A 19847-nucleotide genomic window follows, 5' to 3' on the forward strand; every position below is an offset into this window, starting at 1 on the left:
TAGCCTTAAGCCACATAGAGTTAAAGCTCTGCTCTGGGCCCCACAATATACTCCAACTCCCAGAATTCCATAGCCTTGAGCCAGGATGCTGAAAAGCGGTGCCACACTGGGTTATTTCTCCAGTGTGGATGCAACCTGAGATTCTCAGGTTCCCTTGCAAAAGCCACCCCAAACTCTGCCAGCTCCATTTCCCCAGGCTTTCCTTGCTGCCTGCATACTCTTTCAGACACAGAGCCCCCTTTCTAAAGACCATTCCCCACATTTGCTGCACATTGGCTGCTGCATCAGGTGGGCCGCCTGGCAACTCCGGCCAGTGGCACCCGGTCAGCCCATGCGCTGGGGCCATGCGCTCTGTGGGAGGGGCGCCTGTGTGGACTCCAGCCATGAGTGATGATGGCAGGATCCTTGCAGAGTTGTTCCTCCTGCAGCACTGAAGGCAGCTTGAGTTGGGCCTCTCTGGACATGGCAGTGACCCCTCCTGGAGCAGCCCCCCTGAATCCATTGCAGAAGGGTGAGTCACAGGTAGATGCAGTTTCTTCAGTGGGCCTACTCTATTTGGGTCAAACAAGACCGAGCCTCTGGTTCTTGGCATTCCTCTCTCGCATACACGCTCACAGAGACCTCTGCATCCCCTCCTGTGGTTCACTTTCCCTCAATCCCCAGCTTGCCGGCCCCAGACGCAAGTGTTGATTGACCCCCAGATGGGTGAACCCGCGGCGTTGCCCCCCTCTGGTCCTTGACTTAGACAGATGTGTTCCAAGCAAGGCAGGCAGTGAGGTGTGCAGAATGCAAATCTTGCAGCAGTGGGGAGCCAACGGTGAAGAGTGGGACCTTCAGGTGAGGCACCAGAGAGGACCAGAAGCAGGCCTTACTGGTGGGAAGGGGTTAAGCATGATGTGTTATGGGGGTGGGAGGGGGTCTGGCATGATGGATAACCCCTGGATCCTCTAGCAGACAGACAGACAGACAGAAGGCGGGAGACCGGCGGGTGATGGCTTTGCCGCAAAGGGGCTGGTGCAGCAAAGTCCATTCCAGACCTGAGCCACGGCAGGAGGCGGCTGGTGGTGCTCCTTATCCGGGGACTGGGAAAGGGCAGCCAAAGGCCCTCTGGGGTCAGAGGTGGCCCAGGGTCAGGGCTTGGCTGGGGCAGCCTGAGGAGGGGTCCAGCACTAGCTTGTCTCCTCAGCTTGGGAGTGTGAGTAGCCAGACCCCTCTCGCCTCTCCTTCCCAGTCCAATGCGTGGGGGGGGACTTGTCCCGTCAAGGGGTGACTGAGGCTGGGGCCCACTGCAATGGGGGGGGGGGGGCTCTTGGGAATGCAAAGGCAAGGGTTGCCCCTCAGGGATGGAAGCAGCAGGCCTGGCTCTGGTTGCAGAACAAGACTGCTGAGGGGGGGATGCAGGTGGGGGGGCTGCAGTTGCAGACCATGCAGGCCAGAAGAGAGCTGGCAGAGGCTGGGGGGCTGGAGCTGCCACTGATGTGGAAAGGCCTTGTCCAGGGAAGGTGTTTGTGACGGGGGGGGGGCACTGCAGCATCAGCATCAGACGGAGCAGGAGTGTCTCTGCGATTCATGCTTCCCTCCCTCCCTCCCCAGGGATCACTCAACATGAACCGGCCTTTTAATTTTCTGCGGTGGCTGGCAAGGCAAGGCGAGCCGCTGGATCGCTGGCAGGGAAACAACAGCCCCAGTGCGAAGATCAGATAATCCTCAAAGCCAAGAGGGAGGGAGGGAGAAGCAGAGACGGGACGCTCCGGCCAAAGACAGGCAGAGCAACAAGCCCCTCTCCTTCTGCCCCCCACGCGCCAGGGCCATGGGGCTGCCCTGATCTCCCTCGCCTGCAGGGATGCCAGGGATGATGGGCTCCCATTCCTAGGCAGGGGCCCAGCTGGGCCATCACAGGGGTCTCTCCACTCCCACTCCCACTCTTTGGGGGTCCCAGGGGCCAGAGCAACCTGGGCTCTCCTTGGGCATACAGCAGCCATGAGGAGCCCCGGTCCACTCTTCAGGGTATTGTCCACCTGGACCTGGACCTCCCCCACCAGTTGCCCAAAGCCCAGCCACCCTCTGGCTGCAGGGTCACCCTTGGCTTCACCTGGCAGGACTTGGCTAGCCTCACATAGACGTTTTTCTGCAAATGGGGAAATGGAACAGTTCAGCAAATGTAAGCCTCCCCCCACCAAAAAAGCAATGCCCTCCTCAGCCATCTTAGGTGAGCTCCATGGCTCTCTCCCAAACCCAAACAGATGACCCCAGTGCCAATCCTCCAGCCATCCCAAGGGAAAAGGCAAGGCAGTGTATAAGGAGAGCCAATGCCTCTCCATCGGCATTGGGTTCAAGGCAAGCCACACAGACACTCCCAGTCAGCTCCTTTCTGGGACCCAAGGAAGGGTCAGACAGCTTCAAGGAGGAGGTTTTAAGACCGAGAAGCCATTAGCAGTGGCTTGTTCTGGGACCAGTGGGCAAAAAGTGGTGAATCTGGAAGGGACTGGTCCCAGCTGCAAGGGAAGAAGCACTGAATCTGGCAAGGCAAACTGCCGGCCTCCCTGCACCCACACCATCTGCATGGCAGAATGGGATTGGACTGGATGGCCCTTGCGGTCTCTTCCAACTCTATAATTCTATGACCATCTGGGTCAGGCCCAAGGCAAGGAGGGCTTGGCCCCACAGGCTCTTTTCTGCTGGTTCAGCCCTGAGTCTTCTCCTGTGAGACCAGTGTCTCCTTCCCTGAGGCCCCTGGAGCAGAGCCTTCAGCTTGGATCAGAGTAAAGCCCCCCTCCCATGAAAATCCACCAGCAAGAGATAAGGGGGAAGGGAAGCAGCCTCCAGAGGCCCCTGACCCCTCTGCTCCCAGAGGGACCACCACTGACCCTTCTGGCTAGCAGCCTCCTGAGCAGCCATGCGACTTAGGATGGCCCTTCTCAGGCTTTGACTGATGCTCCAGAAGTGGGGGTCTCAAGCACAGGCCTACAGATGAGGAGGGACAAGGGAGGAGGAACTTGGGACTGCCTGGCCTTGGTCTCGGGTACTTCTGTGGAGGGGGGAACATCTTCTCTAGCATCTGCCCCACATATAAACACCCACAGCCCCCACTAATCCTGGACAAATGAGGAGGAGGGCATCGGCCGGGCAATGTCTCTGGCACTTCCCACGCCAGCCCTGCCTACTCTCACCTGTCCACTTCTTGATGGTGGGAAGAGCACTGGGTGGGAAGAGTCACCCCCATGCAGCTCTTCTCCCCCCCCCCCCCCCAGCATCCATGCCTGCCTCACCCTCCAGCCCAGGAGGCTCTTCCGAGAGATGGAGGGACCTCAACCCTTGGCAAAGGCTAGGTGTGATGGAAAGCTGCAATACTGCACTGTCTAGAGGGCTTCAGGTCCCCCCCTCCCAGTTTAGCCAGTCCCTCTTTCCCAGCCAGGGAGGAAAGGCGATGTCATAGGCTACAACAGCTGCCAGCTGAGGAAGATGGGAGCTGCAGTCTAACACAACCAGAGGGAGCCTGGCCAAAGAAGGCTGGTGCGTGAGAAAACAGCAAATGTGGGAAGGCTCCCTCTCTGCTTTCCCAAAGGCCTGCAAAATCTCTTCCAGGGGCTTTTGGTCTCCCAACGTCCAGTGATGGTCTGCAGAACCAACAGCCAGACTGGGAAACATGAATGAAGGTGATGAGGCAGGACTGCAGCACCCATCAGCTTTGCCAGTGGTCTGAGGACTATGCGAGTCATGGTCCAAAACCTTTCCAGGTCAACTGGGGCTGGCTTTTGCTTCTTCAACGCCAGCCAGACCTTCAGCTTGGAAAACCCATAAGCCACTCCACTCTCTGTCTTGGAGGCTCAGTTTCACCTTTGACTGATGGCAAAGGATAGCCAGTCCACCCCTCTGGCAAGTAGCCCCCTTTCCCTATTTCTTAAATCCTCACTGCCACCCCCCCCCCCCGAAAACCCTCAGTCCCTCAGCCAGTCTTTCCCCTTGATAGGCATGTCTCCAGTCTGAAGGAGGAGGAGGATAGCCTTGCTATCAAAGGGGGTATTTGGGCTCCGCAGAGGGTCTGAGATCTGGAGGGGGGGAGAGGCAGGGGCCCAGCTCCCCACAAGAGCCACCCTGCAACTGCTGCATTGCATGCCCAGCAATGCAACCAGCTTCTTGTTGCGTTGCTGCTGCAAGGGCTACAAGCCATACAAGTGGGCACAAAGCCCAGGAAGGCTAGCCCTCCTCAGCCGGTGGCTGGCCAAGACCTGCCCTTCTGAGGCGACAGAGCCAGCCCTTGGTGGCGGTGGGGCCCTAGGACAGGAGGGGGGTCCATTGCTGGCAAGGTGGGGTCCTTCCTCCTAGCCCCCCATAGTCCCAAGATGGGGGCCTCTCTCCCCTCCAAGGATGTGAGCATCCAGGCCAGTCTGTGCTGCAGCCGGAGGCCGAGTGGACAGCCTCCCTTCCACGCAGACCCAAGGGAGTGGTCAAGTGGGCAGGGGCCATCCTCTGCCAAGCGCCAGGGGTATGGCCTGGAGGTCCCCAAGGAGACCCAGGCAAAGTGGACCATGCTCTCCAATTCTATCCTGGGATGCTCTGGGTGTCCCCATCCTCTCTGGGGAGGCTGCCCCCTTGACTGGTCACAGTGGCCAGAAGTCTGGCTGTGTGTGCCATCCCTGCTGGGCAGAGTGACCCTTGCTGGGGGAGGCTCACAGCCAGGTGGCATGAAGGGACTCACCCTGACCCAAGCCGGCTAATATGGGTCCACCGAACCTGCCCCCTTTGCCCAATCTCTGGTGGCACCCATGACGCATCTCATGCCCCCACATCTCCCTCGGGGTGGCGGTGGAGGGCCTGGGCACTGCGTGGCAGGGGGGGTTGCACCTGGATCAGGGGGGGTGGGTATTATTTGTAGAGAGGGGGAGATGGGGTCCTGGAGCAGCCGGTGCAAGGAGGAAAGTGGGGCAGACAGAGAGCCCCCCCCCCCAGTCTCCCGCTGTCACATTCCGATGCAGAGGGTTCCCTGCAAGGCTCGGCTGCTGCCAACGGCGGAGGAGAGAAAGGCCCCTCTTTCCCTGCGGCAGAAGGAGCGAAGGTGGGGGTCTTGCTGGGGTCTCCCTTTGGGCCGCTCCGGAGCAGCAGCAGCCCTTCAGCACCAGGGACAGCGCCGGAGGCTCGGCCAAGCGCTGGCTGCCTGGCTGCTCTCCTCCCGGGCTCCGGCTTCAGTCCCCGCCGCCTCCTCTTTCTCCCGGGAGGAGGCCGCTTACCTTGGCTGGCGCCGCCGTCGCCCTCCTCGCAGTCCGTCAGGTTGTTCAGCATGGTGCCTGGGCCGGACCCTGCCCTGCCTCCCCTTTGCTTGCTCGGGGGGCCTGGGGCTCCTTCCCTGCTTCCTTCCCTGCAGCTGCACTGCGGAGCCCGGCCAGAGAGAGAGAGAGACCCCCGCTGCCTGCCGCCGCTGAGTCCTCCGCTCCGTCCGCCTTCGCCTTCCTCGGCGGCAGCTCCGTGGAAAGAGGGGGGAGGGAGGGGGCGGAGCCAGGAGGCGGACCCAGGCCGAACCCCCCCCCCCCCGCTGCCGGACTCGAACCTGAAGCCCTTCTCACTGCAGCAGAACCCCCCCTCCTTCGACCCTCCCTCCCTCCCTCCCTCCCCCCGGTTCCCTGGCCGAGGGGGGGAGGGGGAGATAGGGGTGCAAAGGAGGAGGCGGGGATGGAGGACGCCCCCCTGGGAAAGGAGGACGCTCTGGGCCGGCGAGGGGGGCTGCCACCCCCCACCGCTTCTTCCTGAGGGGCCCCTGAAGGCTGGGGCCCCACCGCCAGCAAGGGCTGGCTCCGTCGCCTCCAGAAGGGAGCCCCCCCCTCTTAGGCCTGGGAAGCCCCAAAGGCTGGGGATGGGGCACAGCCCCGGAGGAGAAGGAGGCCCTGCAGCTCTGGGTTCAAGCCCACTGCCTGGCCCCAGACATCAGAGACCCCAGGAATCTGCAGGGGTTCAGGGGGGCCGAGGAGAAGAGCAGCAGGGAGGGAGGGAGGAAGGAAGCGCCTCTGGGCATACACAGAGAACCATTAGAGAGGTGGAAGGGACCCCCAAGGGCCGGCCAGCCCAAGGCCCTTCTGCCATGCAGGGATACATAGGCCCCCAGAGCTGGAAGAAACTCCCAAGGGCCATCCAGCCCAACCCCATATTCTGCCCTGCAGGAAGACACCATCCAAGGGTTTCCTGGGACAGATGGCCACCCAGCCTCTGTTTAAAAAAAGCCTCCAAAGGAGGAGATCCCAGCCCCCTCGAGGCAGGAGCATCTTCCACTGCTGAATAGCTCTTACTGCCAGGAAGGTCTGCCTGAGATTGAGGTGGAGACTAGTATCACCTCAATCTTTTTAGCCGCGGCATCACACTGTTGACTCATGTTCAACTTGTGGCCCACTGTTGGGAAGCCAAGCTCCCTTTCCCTCACACCTGAAAGAGGAGGAGGAGGAGGAGAAGAAGAAGAAAAGCAGCCTCCCCCCCCCCCAGTGAAGTGATCCTGTGACCCTTTGGCCTCCTAGGCCTGCAAAAGGGCAAAGGGGCGGAGTGGACACACTCCAAGGCACGCACAGAGGCCTTGCCAGGGAGAAAGCCACAGGGGCCCTGGTGCCCAGCCAAGGCGTCTGCCAGCCATGCTCCAAGAGGCCGGTCCCATTCCTGCCCAGGATGTGCTGCCAGCACCCAGAACGTCCAGCTTGCAGAGCCCTCCTGCAGCCTGACAATGCTTGCAGGTGGCCGGATCTGAGCCCAGAGTGACCGCCCCATGGACAGTGTGCTGAGACCTGGGCAAGGGAGAGACCATCCCTTGGCTGGCTGCAACTGCCTCCCCTGGCAGCCCTCAGACAGCCCTCATGAAGCGTTGGCTTCCTCTTGGGCACCAGCCAGGGGCTCTGTGCCAGCGCCAGCTCCTCTCCTTCTTGCGGCACTCGGGGGACTTGCCTGCCCCGAACTCCCCATCTGCCAACCGCTGCAGCAACAACAGCCCTCCAGCAGACAGAGGGGCTCTGGGCCCTCCATGGCCCATCAGGTGCAACACTGAGCCCGAGGTATTTGCCAAGGGCCCACAAGCAACCCAACTTTGCTCACCTTTATTTCTATGCCATAACCTTCCCCTCAAGGATCATGCCAGGAAACAAAACTCTCTGCACTCCAAATTTAAAGACTCTGTTCTGACTGCCCCCCTCCCCAGCTCCAAGCAAAGTGGAACCCTTCTGAATCCATCCACTGAGTGGTAAATCCCATTAACTCCATGGGCCTACTCTGGGTGGGACTTCCAGAAAGATCCAGGGCACAGCTTTGAAAAGCAAGGGGCCCAGGGGAGATGGTGGGGGCCATATTCAGAGACAGGCAAGAGGTTCATTAATTGAGAAGAGCTGTTCGGCCGTGGAAGGCACTCCCTCCGAGAATGGTGGAGTCTCCTTCTTTGAATTAGGTCTTTAGGCAGAGGCTGGATGGCCATCTGTCAATGGGTATGCTTTGACTGGGAGTTCCTTCTTGGGGTCTCTTCCAACTCTAGGAGTCTATGAGAAGGTTTACTGAAAAGGCCTGGGTCAAAAAGGGCATCCTCTCTGGGGAGGATGAACCACCCAAGGGGCCACCGTGGCCAGAATGAAGAAGGCCCTTCCATGGCATCTGCTGGCTCCGCTTCCTTCCGCAGGAGCCCATGGAGCAGGGCCACAAGTCCCTCGCCCACATCCCACGGCAACAAGGGTCTCAAATGAGTGGGAAGGAGATTCACAGAGGAGGAAACGGAGGGTGCATGCCGTCAGACATTGGACAAATGCTGCCATATAATAGGCAAGCTTCCAAGTTCCACATTATTCTTAGGCCAGGATCCGATTGGCTCTACCCAAAGCCACTTGTCCAGGGAACAGGGCAATGCTGTGCCCATACTGGCTTGGCACTCAGAACTCCTCAATGCCCAGAAGCCAGACATCAAAGAAAAGGTGCAGGCTCACATAACAGTTCATTATACTTGCATTGTATCCCAGTACTGAGAGGCAGAATGAAGCTAAACATGAGTCAACAGTGTGATGCAGCAGCCAGAAAAGCCCATGCAATTCTCTGCTGCCTCAACCGGACCCAGGGTCCAGACTGGAGGAAGTAGCAGCCCCTCTCAGTCCTGCTTTGGTCAGGCCTCACCTGGAATAATCCTTTGCCCGGTTCTGGGCACCACAATTCAAGAGGGATGCTGAGAAGCTGGAACCGTGTCCAGAGGAAGGCAACTAACATGGTGAAGGGTCTGAAAACCATGAAGCCCTATGAAGAGAGACTTAGGGGGCTGGGTCAATTTAACCTGGAGGGGACATGAGGGCCTTCTTCAAATACCTGAAGGGTCATCAGGTGAAAAATGGCACGAGTTTGTTTTCTGCTGCTCCAGAACCACACAAGTGAGTGGATTCAAGTTTCAAGAAATGAGATTTCCTCAAAACATTAGGAAGAACTTCTTGACTGCAAGAGCTGCTTGATGGTGGAACAGATTGCCCCAGAAGGTGGTGGACTCTCCATCTTTGGAGGTCTTTGAGCAGAAGTTGGATGGCCATCTTTGGGGAGTATGTTAGTGGTGTCTTCCCGCATGGCAGAAAGGGGTTGGTCTATATGGCCCTTGGAGTCCCTTCCAATTCCATGCTTCTATGACATGCTGCAGTCTCTCAGCGCCATATCCTCCAAAATTCAATGGCCCTTGGGGTCCCTAGGACTTTATGTTTCCACTGCTTTATCCCAGCCATAATGACACACAAGTCCTCTCTCCGACATGAGAGCTTGGCCGCACAGATGGAGCCAGTGGGGCTAGTGACTCCTTATGTGACATGAGTGTGTCTGTGTCCACTCCAGGTTTCAGTGCAAACTTTAGCAGACCTACCCAAAGTGCCCTGTTCCCAAAACAAGTCCAGCATCCTCAATAAAACAAAGAACTAGTTCACCTCATCACTGGTTTGGACCTTCCAGCTGCTTCCAGGAGACAGATCTCACCCTAACTGCCCTGAAGCCCCCCAAAGACTGAGGGTCGCAAAAGGGGGCCCTGAAAGGGGGCCGCTCCACCTCTCCCTTCTGTCCCTATGGCCCACATATGGCTTTCTGTGGTCCAGATTTTGAAGCCTCCCTTTCCCAAATCACCAGAAAGTTGTTGGCAGAACATGTCACATTTATGGTTGTGCCCACATTGATGCCAGTGGCTCAAGTGTTGGACTATGAGCCTGGAGCTCTGGGTTCAATTCCCCATTTGGACACAGAAACCTATTGGGTGCCCTTAGGGAAGTCACACTCTCTCAGCCCCAAAGAGAGCCAAGGCAAAACCCCTCTAAACAAATAGTGCCAAAACGAACCCATGACTTTAGAGTCTCCAAAGCCAAAATAATTTGAAGGCATGCACAACCGCCATGTGAAGTTAAAGAGATTTAACAGCATAAAAGTTGAGCCATTTGCACGACACTTCCCTCCTTCAATGTGCCCAAAGAATTCCACCAACATCCCCTCACTGCTCCTTACGACAACCTTGCAAAGCAGACCACTATCATCCCCATCCCCTTGCTAGCGACGAAGGCTAAGGCTTTGAGGCTGCGGTTGCCCAAGACCACCTGCTCCGTTAACAGCTGAGAAAGTATTTTTAAACGTGAGATTTCTCCATCTCATTATCACTTCCGCTCTCCCTCTTTCTGCCTATCTTTCTATCAAACGCTGGCATTTACACTCCCTCTTTCAGAACAAGGCAGCTCTCTCAAGGCAGTTTGCACACTCAGATCACCATGAAAGCAGGAAAGAAAACAAGTTCAACAATGCACTCTAGGCTAGGCACAACAGCACACCATTCTAATAAACTCACAGCAGCTGTTAAAAACCATGACTTGAAAGCCTGGGATGCTTTGGAATTGATCAGAGAAAGCAAGACATAAATGCATAGGTCTTTCGGGCTGCATCCACACTGGATAACCCAGTTTGGCACGGCTTTAACTCTTTCTGGCTCAAGGCTATGGAATTCTGGGAGTTGGAGTTTGTTGTGGGGTCCAGAGGGGAGCTTCTGGAAGATTTCCCTGGAAGGAGATCCCATTACCTTTCGAGGCCATTGGTTCCATTGCCCAGCCACTCTCACCTTTGTTAAAAAAGCCCTCCCTCGACCCCCTGGTGTATAATAATTATCGGCCTGTTTCACTGCTGCCATTTCTAGGGAAGGTGATCGAGAGGGCGGTTGCAATCCAGCTTCAGGCGGTCTTGGATGAAACGGATTATCTGGACCCATTTCAAACTGGCTTTCGGGCAGGTTATGGGGTTGAGACGGCCATGGTCACCTCGGTCGATGATCTCCGTCTGGGCATCGACAGGGGAAGCGTGTCCCTGTTGGTGCTCTTGGACATCTCAGCGGCTTTCGATACCATAGACCATGGTATCCTTCTGGGGCGCCTGGCAGAGGTGGGAATCGGGGGCACTGCGCTCCAGTGGTTCCGGTCCTACCTCTCTGGGAGGTCCCAGATGGTGCAGCTGGGAGACGTGTGCTCCGACGAGAGGCCCCTTAAAACTGGGGTCCCTCAAGGAGCCATTCTGTCTCCTATGCTATTTAACATTTACATGAAACCGCTGGGAGAGATCATCCGGAGACATGGGGCGCGGGGTTATCAGTACGCTGATGACACCCAGATTATTTTCTCTATGTCTCCGACTGATGCAGTGACTGAGGATGGCATCTCTCCTCTCGTGGCCTGTCTAGAGTCAGTAATGGGCTGGATGAGGGAAAACCGACTCAAGCTGAATCCAGAGAAAACGGAGGTACTAGTGATAGGTTCTCCTGGTCCAGGAATGGAGGTGGTTCCACCTGTCCTGAACGGGGTCACGCTCCCTGTGAAGGACTCCGTGCGCAGTCTGGGGGTGCTTCTTGACTCGTCCCTTCACCTGACTGCTCAGGTGAATGCGACGGTCAAGAGCACCTGTTATCAGCTTCGGCTTCTTCGCCAGCTGCGCCCATACCTGGCCCAGAGGGACCTTGAAACTGTGGTACATGCCCTGGTAACCTCGAGATTGGATTTCTGCAATGGACTCTACATGGGACAGCCCTTGTACCAAACCCGGAAGCTTCAATTGGTGCAGAACATGGCTGCAAGGCTGGTCACTGGCATGTCCAGGGCCAGCCATATAACACCGGTTTTAAAAAACCTCCATTGGCTGCCCATTCGCTTCCGGGCGCAATACAAGGTGCTGGTAATGACCTATAAAGTCCTAAATGGCTTGGGCCCAGGATACCTGAAGGACCGCCTCTCCCCATACATTCCGCCTCGCACCCTCAGAACATCTGGGCAGCAACTCCTTAGGGTTCCCGGGGCGAGGTTATCCTCCACTTCTAGGAGGTCTTTCTCCATCGCCGCCCCGGCCCTTTGGAATACGCTGCCCATAGAGCTCCGCTCAGTCACCTCCCTGGCCCAATTCAAATGGGAGCTGAAGACTCACCTGTTTAAAATTGCATTCCCCGACTAAGTCCTCATAGGCCCCCCCGCCGTAAAGGCCGCACAGGCAATGGTTGGCTAACCCGGGGGCATTTGTTGTTGTTTTATTCTTGTATTGTTTTGTAATTTTAAAATTGTTTTATTGGAATTTCTTATGTATTTTTAAATGTTGTGAACCGCCCTGATCATACGGAAGGGCGGTATACAAATAAAACATTTATTTATTATTATTAAGATGTCACTTCTAATGGTCAGTCGAAATCTGTCCTCCTGCCACTTAAAGCAATGGCCCTTTACATTTCTATACCACTTCATAGTGAACTAAGCACTCTTTAAGTGGTTTACAATCTGTAAGCCAATTGCCCCTAACAAGCTGGGGACTCATTTCACTGACCTATGAAAGGATGGGAGGCTGAGTCAACCTGGAGCCCTGTGGAACCAAACCCATAACGTTGTGGTGGCAGGACCAGCGTTTAACCACTGCGCCACCATGACTCCTAAAGCCATTACCCCTGGCCCGATCCTCTGGGGTGGCAGAGAACAAACCGACCCCCTCCCAGCTCCTTAAACCTTTCCTCCTAGTCTGGCTCCCCGTACCTCTTAGCATCCTTTTTGCCCTTCCATGAACCTGCTCTAACTCAACTACATCCTTCTTAAAATGAGGTGCCCAGCATTGAACACAGGACTCCAGCTGAGAAGAAATTGGATATTTTAACTGATATGGAAGAGTGGCATTCTAGGCTACAGAAGCAGAGTCGTTTGTGTGGTGCACTCTGTACGTGCATTGCGCATGTGTGTGCTTTCCACATTAGGCATGCACATGCACATTTGGTTGCGCAGTCAGCTGCATATGTGGTGCCTTAGCTCAGATGTGCTATGTTGCCATTTGACACAACAGGTTGCACAGCACATTAATGCCTAAACTCTGCGTGTGGAGATTTATGGTATGCAACTGCAAAGTCAGATCTCAGCCCAATGGGGTTTCGGTTCCATGTCAGGTCAGAAGAGAAAGCCAAATAAACTGTATTATCCAGACTACATGGAGTTGGGACTCCGTCAGTTCTTCTACCTTACACAAGATTGAACATGAGAGGGCCCATATTCCACAAATGGCCTCTTCCGGATGTGCCGGCCCTTGGCCAGCAGTGAGGACTGTGTGGCCAAGTGGATGCCAAGGGCAGGCAATGGTCTGTACCAGCTGAAACATACCATCTAGCCATGATAGCTGTATCCACTGACTCTGACAATCCTACGGCATCTAAGACAGGAGGAACAAAAGGGATTGTGCTTGCAAAATGCAGTGTAAATTCATCACAGCAAACCCCTGCTAAGCTAAACCAATTGCTTTTCTCCCCAGGCGGAGGAATCCATGGCGGGGCCATGGCTTCTGGGGGGCCTGGATACTAAGGCTTTCCTGCCTCCTGTCCCCTGATTATTATCTCCCCTTGCGCCCCCACCAGCCCCACGCTGCCCATGCTCAGGGCCATCTTGAAAGGGACAAGGAAACCCAAGGGGAATGGACCAGCATGTTGAGTGACTTCAGTTGCCCTCAGGCAGATTGGAGGGACGCATGTGCCGGTCATGCAGACACAGAGGGAACGTTTTGCAGACACCTTGAAGAATGGGATCCCAGAAAACTTGGAAAAAACAGAGAAGAGATGGCTTGGATTTGGTCCCAAACAGTGTTGTACCAAGAGCAAGATGGACGCATTGCTGCACCCACTGGACATAGAGGCTACCGCATTGCTATCCAAGCACATCGACACGGAAGTGGAAGATTGCCAAGGAAGCAGAACACAGGTGCATTTGCCATCCTAAGAGGCAACTAATCACAAGCAAATAGAAAGCATCCTTGTCTGAAAGAGAAAGGCATGGGTCAAGCAGGCCAAGTCGAGGGAGGCAACAGGAATCAAGGTCAACACGGTCCAAAGGTCCAAGAAGCCAGGTCTGAGGTAGGAATGCAGGAGTCTAGAAACAGGTAACAAGAATCCTGGCCAGGAAAGAGACAAGTTCCTTCCAGCCACTCTTTAGGCCAGACCAGCTCTTCAGGAGCCTGAGCCCAGCTGCTTCCAATCAGAGCTAGCTTGCCTGCTGAGGGCCTGAGCTCTGTCTTTGGTTGGATCCTTCTCTTCTTGCTCCTCCTTGAGGGAGGCCTTAAAGAGGCCAGCTGTGTTCTCTGTGTCCCATCAGGTAAGTCTTGCAGGTAAGTCTTGCCCTTGTCCAGCTGAGGCTGCCATTCCACAGGTAGAGCTGGCTGAAGCGCTTTATTAGGGAGGGCTGGCTGTTCCTTTGTGCAAGACTTGCCTGGGTCCCTTCCTCAGCCTCGTCTTCCAGGTCCCAGTCCTGCAGCTCTTGGCCCCTGGCACAAAGATGGAGGCTCCACCATAAAAGAGGTTTCACCACACCAAAACTGCATCCACTGGAGAAATAACCTGGTTTGGCACCACTTCAACTGTCAAGACTCAAGGCTATGGAATTCTGGAAGTTGGAATTTGTTATGCTGTGCTCCAGGCCCACAACAAACTCCAACTCCCAGAATTCCATAGTTTTGAGCCAGGATGCTGAAAAGCGGTGCCAAACCGGGTTATTTCTCTAGTGTGGATGCAGCCCAGGATGAGTAAGCCAGTATTTGGCTAGCTCTCTGTGGTCTACCTGTTTGAATTACTATCATCTATTTGGTTGCGTCCTTTTCTTATTTCAAAACCTTCTTTATTTCATGAAACTTGGAGATCTCTCACATCAGCGCCATTATACCAGTGCACTGGCGCCAGCACAGTGTAGTAGTTTGAGCACTGGGCTATGAATATGGACACCAGGGTTTGAATCCCGGACTTGACCATGTAAACCCTTGGAGGTCTTTAAACAGGGGCTGGATGGGGGTGCTTTGATTGCGAGTCCCTGCATGGCAGAACGGGGCTGGGCTGGATGGCCCTTTTTGGGGTCTCTTCCAACTCTAGGATTCTATGACACTCTCTCAGCCTCAGAGGATGGCAATGGTGACCCATGATAGGCTTGCTTTAGGATCACCATAAGTTGGAAACAACTTTGAAGGCACACAACAACAGCAATACACAGGTGGAAATGGTCTTCAAATTCCCCAACCTCTTGCAAAGCATCCTTTGAGCTAGATTATTTCCCCAAAGTTTTAGAGATGCAGACACAGCCCCCCCCCCCCCTTTAAGTAATGATGGGTCCAAACAGACAGGCCAAAATTAAACTGCTTTGGGTCACTTTGGAGGTATGCTGTTTAAATGATGCATGCATCCTAAGAGTCTGAAAGCCGCGCAAAAGCCACACTCCAGTAGTAAGGACTGGAACGCAGCTTTCATGCAGCTTCTGGCCTCATAAGATATGTGTTTCATTTAAACAGCATGCCTATCGCCAAATAGAAAACAAGCAACACACCAGTGCCAGCCATTTAGGAGTTCACACACACTTAAATGTGCAATGACTGCTCTTCCAACAAAAATATGCTGCACCTTCCTAACATTGTCCCTGGAAATTGGTTAGTGCCGTGCCCATTTCCCAAAAGGGATACAAGAGCAATCCAGCTACCTTAACATCAGTTTCAGATAAAAAGGTGGAAGGCATAGCCAAAGATACCGTGGCCAAGCATGCAGCGTGGAAGGCAAGTTGCGGATCAGCACCGCTCCTGCGGAGGCTTTGGGTTTCTTGGAGGGCGTCCAACAGGCCTTGGTGCAAGGATGGTCCAGTACATGCCAGTGGCTTGGATGGCCTCTCCCCAAAGACTCCTGATCCAACTCACAGAGTGGCAACCAGACAAAGGCCAGCGAGTGGAGGGCAGCCATGCGAGATGTGAGTGTGGGGTCCCTGGGGGCTCTCTTTTCGGCCCCACACTTTTTATTCAGTATGATCTGCTGGGTTGAGTGTGGGGATCAGGATTCGAATCCTTGCTCAGCCAAGGACACTCTTGGCTCAATGCTGTGGAATCCTGGGAATTGTAGTTTGTTGTGGCACCAGAGCTCTCTGACAGAGAAGGCTAAATGTGCCACAAAACTACCATTCCCAGAATTCCATAGCATTGAGCTACAGCAATTAAAGTGTTGTGAATCTGGATTATTTCTACAGTCTGGATGCAAAATACAAAATTCTAGACTTTTTTAATCGAAGAACTGCTTTATTGTAGAAAAGAAGATCTTGGCAGACAGTCCAAGTCCAAAGATGAAAGGCATTGAAACGCTTTGATAAAACATTGGCTCCCAGTTCCTGCGCTTTAGCCATTGGCACGATGTCATGGTTTTGGGCCGGGAAATCGGCAATTGGCGTGGGGCTTCCCACTGGCACCAGACGAAACAACATGGAAACAACACTTGCCCTCTGCATATGTTCTAGAACCCTTTGGATTGGCATCATATATTTAATATTATAATCACACCGTCACATATATTTAACCTAGATCAATCAATAACTAAACACAATTACAACTAAACCCATCACTTATGAAAACTAGTTATGAAAACTGGTCATTAGCTCTGCTTTGAACAAATCTGGCCAAGAAAACCCTGTGGTAGGTTCACCTTAAGGTCCCCATAGGTCAGAAACAACCTCAAGGCACGCAACAACAACAACAACAACAACAACAACAACAACACTCTGGACCAAGGAGGGAGCAATGGCTGAAGGCACCCAATTGTTACAGTGATCAAATCATAAAGGGACAGCAAGAAGCTCCACCAGGAATGCATCTGCACTGCAGAAACAAGCCAGTTTGGCACCGCTTTAACTGCCATGGCTCAGTGCCCTGGAATTCTGGGAACTGTAGTTTTGTGAGACAGTGAGCCTTCATTGCTGGAGAGCTCTGGTGCCACAACAAACTACAATTTAAGAATTCCATAGCAATGAGCCAGGGCAGTTAAAGTCGAGTTAAGTGTCAAGTGGTGCCACACATTCACACAGACACCTGGAATCTGCACATGAATTGGTGCCTTCTAGGCTAATGCTGGCCGACCAGGAAGGGGATCAGGAAATGTTGGCTCCGCGTGCAGTTGATGCCAAGAACAGCGTCTTGAGGATAATTAACTGAAACTCAGGCTGCCAATATAGCCATGGTTGTCCCTTTGAGCATAAACAGACACAAAGGGATGCAGCAGAGCCTTTGAGACTGACTGGGAAGAAGACATTTCCAGCAAGCGCTTTCATGGCCTCCACTTGCTCAGATGCTTCGGATTAAGCCTCTGTGGACGGTTCTAAGGGGGAAGGCTGGATTTAAAAATAATGGATGTGCAAAACACATTGGATTGGGGATACATATCAATGCAAGGTTGGTTGTTGACAATATTTAAAAGGACAAAGGTGGGAGAGAGGTTTTGCTGGATGGCCATCTGTCAAAATGGGGCTGCTTTGATGGAGAGTTCCTGCATGGCAGAATGGGGTTGGACTGGATCAGGGCCCTTTTTGGGGGTCTCTTCCAGCTCTAGCATTCTAAGAGCATACAATCTCCATAAGCAGTTAAACATAGAATCATAGAATTGTAGAGTTGCAAGTGACTGCAAGGGCCCTGATCCAGTCCAACCCCATTCTGCCATGCAGGAAATCCAAATCAAAGCATCCCCTTTGACAGATGGCCATCCAGCCTCCGTTTGAAGACCTCCAAGGAAGGAGGCTCCACTATAATCTCAGAGGAAGGAGTTTGTTCCACTGTCGAACAGCCCTTACTCTCAGGAAGTTCCTCCTAATGTTGAGCTGGATTCTCTTTTCCTGCAGCTTGCATCCATTGTTTATGTTGCTGCTGCTGCTGCTGCTGTTGCATGCCTGCTTCAAGTCCTTTCCGAATCACAGCGACCCTAAAGTGACCCTATCACATTACTTTATTTATTTTGCCAATCTATCAATCAATTAATCAATAGTTTATTACAGTCCTAGAGAAGCACAGCCAAAGGTAACAGATGTTTTACCATAGAATACGTAGGATATATGAGTCATATAAAACAGAGTGGCATAACATTTATTGCTGCTGTTGTTGTTGTGTGCCTTGAAGTAGTTTCTGACTTATGGCGATCCTAAGGTGAACCTGTCATGGGGTTTTCTTGGCAAGATTTGTTCAGAGGAGGCATGCCACTGCCATTGCCCTGAGGAGGCTGAGAGAGTGTGACTTCTTGCCCAAGGGCACACAGTGGTGTTGCAGGGGAGGAAAGTCCACAGACCACCAGACTAGGGGCTTTTCATTCTGTATCAGAATAATGGAGGCTTTGGTCCCATCCATCTTGAGGCTTCGCCTTTGCGGGGTCTCGATGCCAGGACTGATTCCAGTGGCCGCATCTCCATCCTAAGGAGGGCTAACCACTGGTTGCTCATCCAGAGTCATGCAGTTGTTTTCAATCCATGCAAACCCAGCAGACCTGTCCCTCTCCAAAAGGAACAGACGCTCCTCGGCTGAGTTGCCAGGAGGCAGCTGGAAACCACAACCTGAAGGAACAGCTTCAGGAGCTGGACATGTTGAGCCTGGAGAAGAGAAGATGGAGGGAGCAACATGGCAGAGGTGTCTTCAATTCCCTGAAAGGAGGTCAGGCAGAAGGATATTTGAACCCTAGAGCTGGAAGGGAACCCAAGGGCCATCCAGGCCAACCTCCATGCAGGAATACACAATCCAAGCACTCCTTGTGACAGATGGCCTCCACCCTCTGTTTGAAGACCTCCAAAGAAGGAGAAGGGGAAAGAGAAGGAGGAGAAGGACTTCTGCCATACAAGAATATGCAATCCAAGCATTCCCAGTGACAGATGGCCTCCATCCTCTTTAAAAGCCTCCAGAGGAGAAGGAGAATGAAAAGAAGCTGGAGTTGGAGAAGGAGATGGAACAAGTTGTGTTTCCTCCTGCTCCAGAGACTAGGACACAACACAGTGCATTCAGACAACAAGCAGAGATTTCATCTAAACACGAGGAAGAACCTCTTGAGGGCAAGAGCTGTTCAACAGTGGAACAGAGTGCCTGGAAGAATCGACTCTTGTCCATTGCAGGTATCTAAACAGAGGTTTGCTGGTCATCTTTTGGGAGTGCTTTAGCTATTCTTGCATTGTAGATGGCTGAGCTACATGACCTTTGGGGATCCCTCCGGCTCAGGGATGTGATGATCCTGTAGGACCCTTCCTCCAAGTGACACAAGGCACATCTGCATTGATGGACAAGTCCCAGCCAAAGGGAGAAGGGCACCAGTCATTCCATGGAGCCAGAAAAGGAGCCCTCTCCCTTTCCTGGCACAAGAAGCTCTGCCAAGAGCTCTCTTGAGGGCAGGGGGCTTTGGAGAGACCCTTCTCCCGCTGCCTCCCCCCCCATAGCCAGGGCCTTCCTTCTCACGCCATTTCCAGCAGCGAAAGTGGAGAAGATGTGCTTGCGTCCACAAGGGAGGGGGAGCACGTGAAAAACTGCTAATCCTCTAATCCCAGGATTATGGCTCCATTTCAAAGGCCTCCGTCACTGTTGGCACAGAAAGGCCTCCTGCCCACAGCATCCCTTTGCCTCCAGCGAGGCTGCTTGGCTTCCTCTGGCAATGAAGCAAGGGCAATCACAGAAGGGCCATCCAGCCCAAGCCCCTTCTGCCATGCAGGACACCCCCAACTCAGAGGGCAAGGGCTGGGGGAGATGACACAGATTCAGAGGATCATAGAGTTGGAAGAGACCCTAAGAAGGGCCATCCAGTCCAACCCCCTTCTGCCATGCAGGAACTCTCAATCAAAGCATCTCCATTGACAGATGGCCATCCAGCTTCTGCTTAAAGACCTCCAAGGAAGGAGACTCAGAGGCGGCATATTCCACTGTCAAACAGCCCTTACTGTCAGGAAGATCCTCCTAATGTTGAGGCAGAATCTCTTTTCCTGTAGCGTGAATCCATTGTTTTGTGTCCTAGTCTCTGGAGCAGCAGAAAACAAGCTTGCTCCCTCCTCAATATGACATCTGTTCCAATATTTAAACCAGGCTATCATATCACCTCTTATCCTTCTCTTCTCCAGACTAAACATCCCCAGCTCCATAAGGCCCGTTACACACGGGCTCTTGAGTTGCCCCCATCACGTGATAGGGGTTGGCCGGGGACCTAGCGTCCACACTGGCTTCACCCCTATCATGTGACGGGGGCGTAACAATGGCGGCGCCCTATACACACAGGCGCCGCCATTATTACGTGTCAGACGCATAGCATTCGCATGTCGCGCGGCGCTTATGACATCACGAGTGTGCGATTGGCACCTCGCAGCATCATAACCGCACCACGGGAAGAAGCGCCATTTTGGGGCTTCTTATTTGCTCCACGCAGGAATCGCGCGGTTTGGCTGCTGTGGCTCCCTCGCGGAGCAATCAGAAGCGCCGGCAGACCGCCACTTTTAGGTGGTCTGTAACAGGCCTAAGTCTCTCCTCAAAGGGATTCATGGTTTCTAGGCCCTCCACCATTTTAGTCGCTCTCCTTTGGACACATGGCTCCAGTT

At 53.9% G+C, this 19847-nt stretch overlaps 1 protein-coding gene across 3 annotated transcripts in view; it reads right to left on the reverse strand.

The window, feature by feature from the left end:
- Window positions 1-19847, reverse strand: part of SLC12A5 (solute carrier family 12 member 5) — a 151862-nt gene that overhangs the window by 95022 nt on the left and 36993 nt on the right. For 2 of the 3 annotated variants that reach the window (XM_089513381.1, XM_089513380.1), the window contains exon 1: window positions 5229-5463. The exons of the other annotated variant lie outside the window; for it this stretch is intronic. In XM_089513381.1, the coding sequence (XP_089369507.1) occupies window positions 5229-5280 (52 nt within the window). In that variant the 5' untranslated portion in view covers window positions 5281-5463. Of the gene's footprint in view, window positions 1-5228; window positions 5464-19847 lie in introns of those variants that run through there. 3 annotated transcript variants of the gene reach the window in all.

This window comes from Sceloporus occidentalis, unplaced genomic scaffold, assembly GCF_023333645.1.
Source record: "Sceloporus occidentalis isolate IW3139 unplaced genomic scaffold, rSceOcc1.0.p SCAF_3, whole genome shotgun sequence".
Classification (NCBI taxonomy): Eukaryota; Metazoa; Chordata; class Lepidosauria; order Squamata; family Phrynosomatidae; genus Sceloporus; species Sceloporus occidentalis.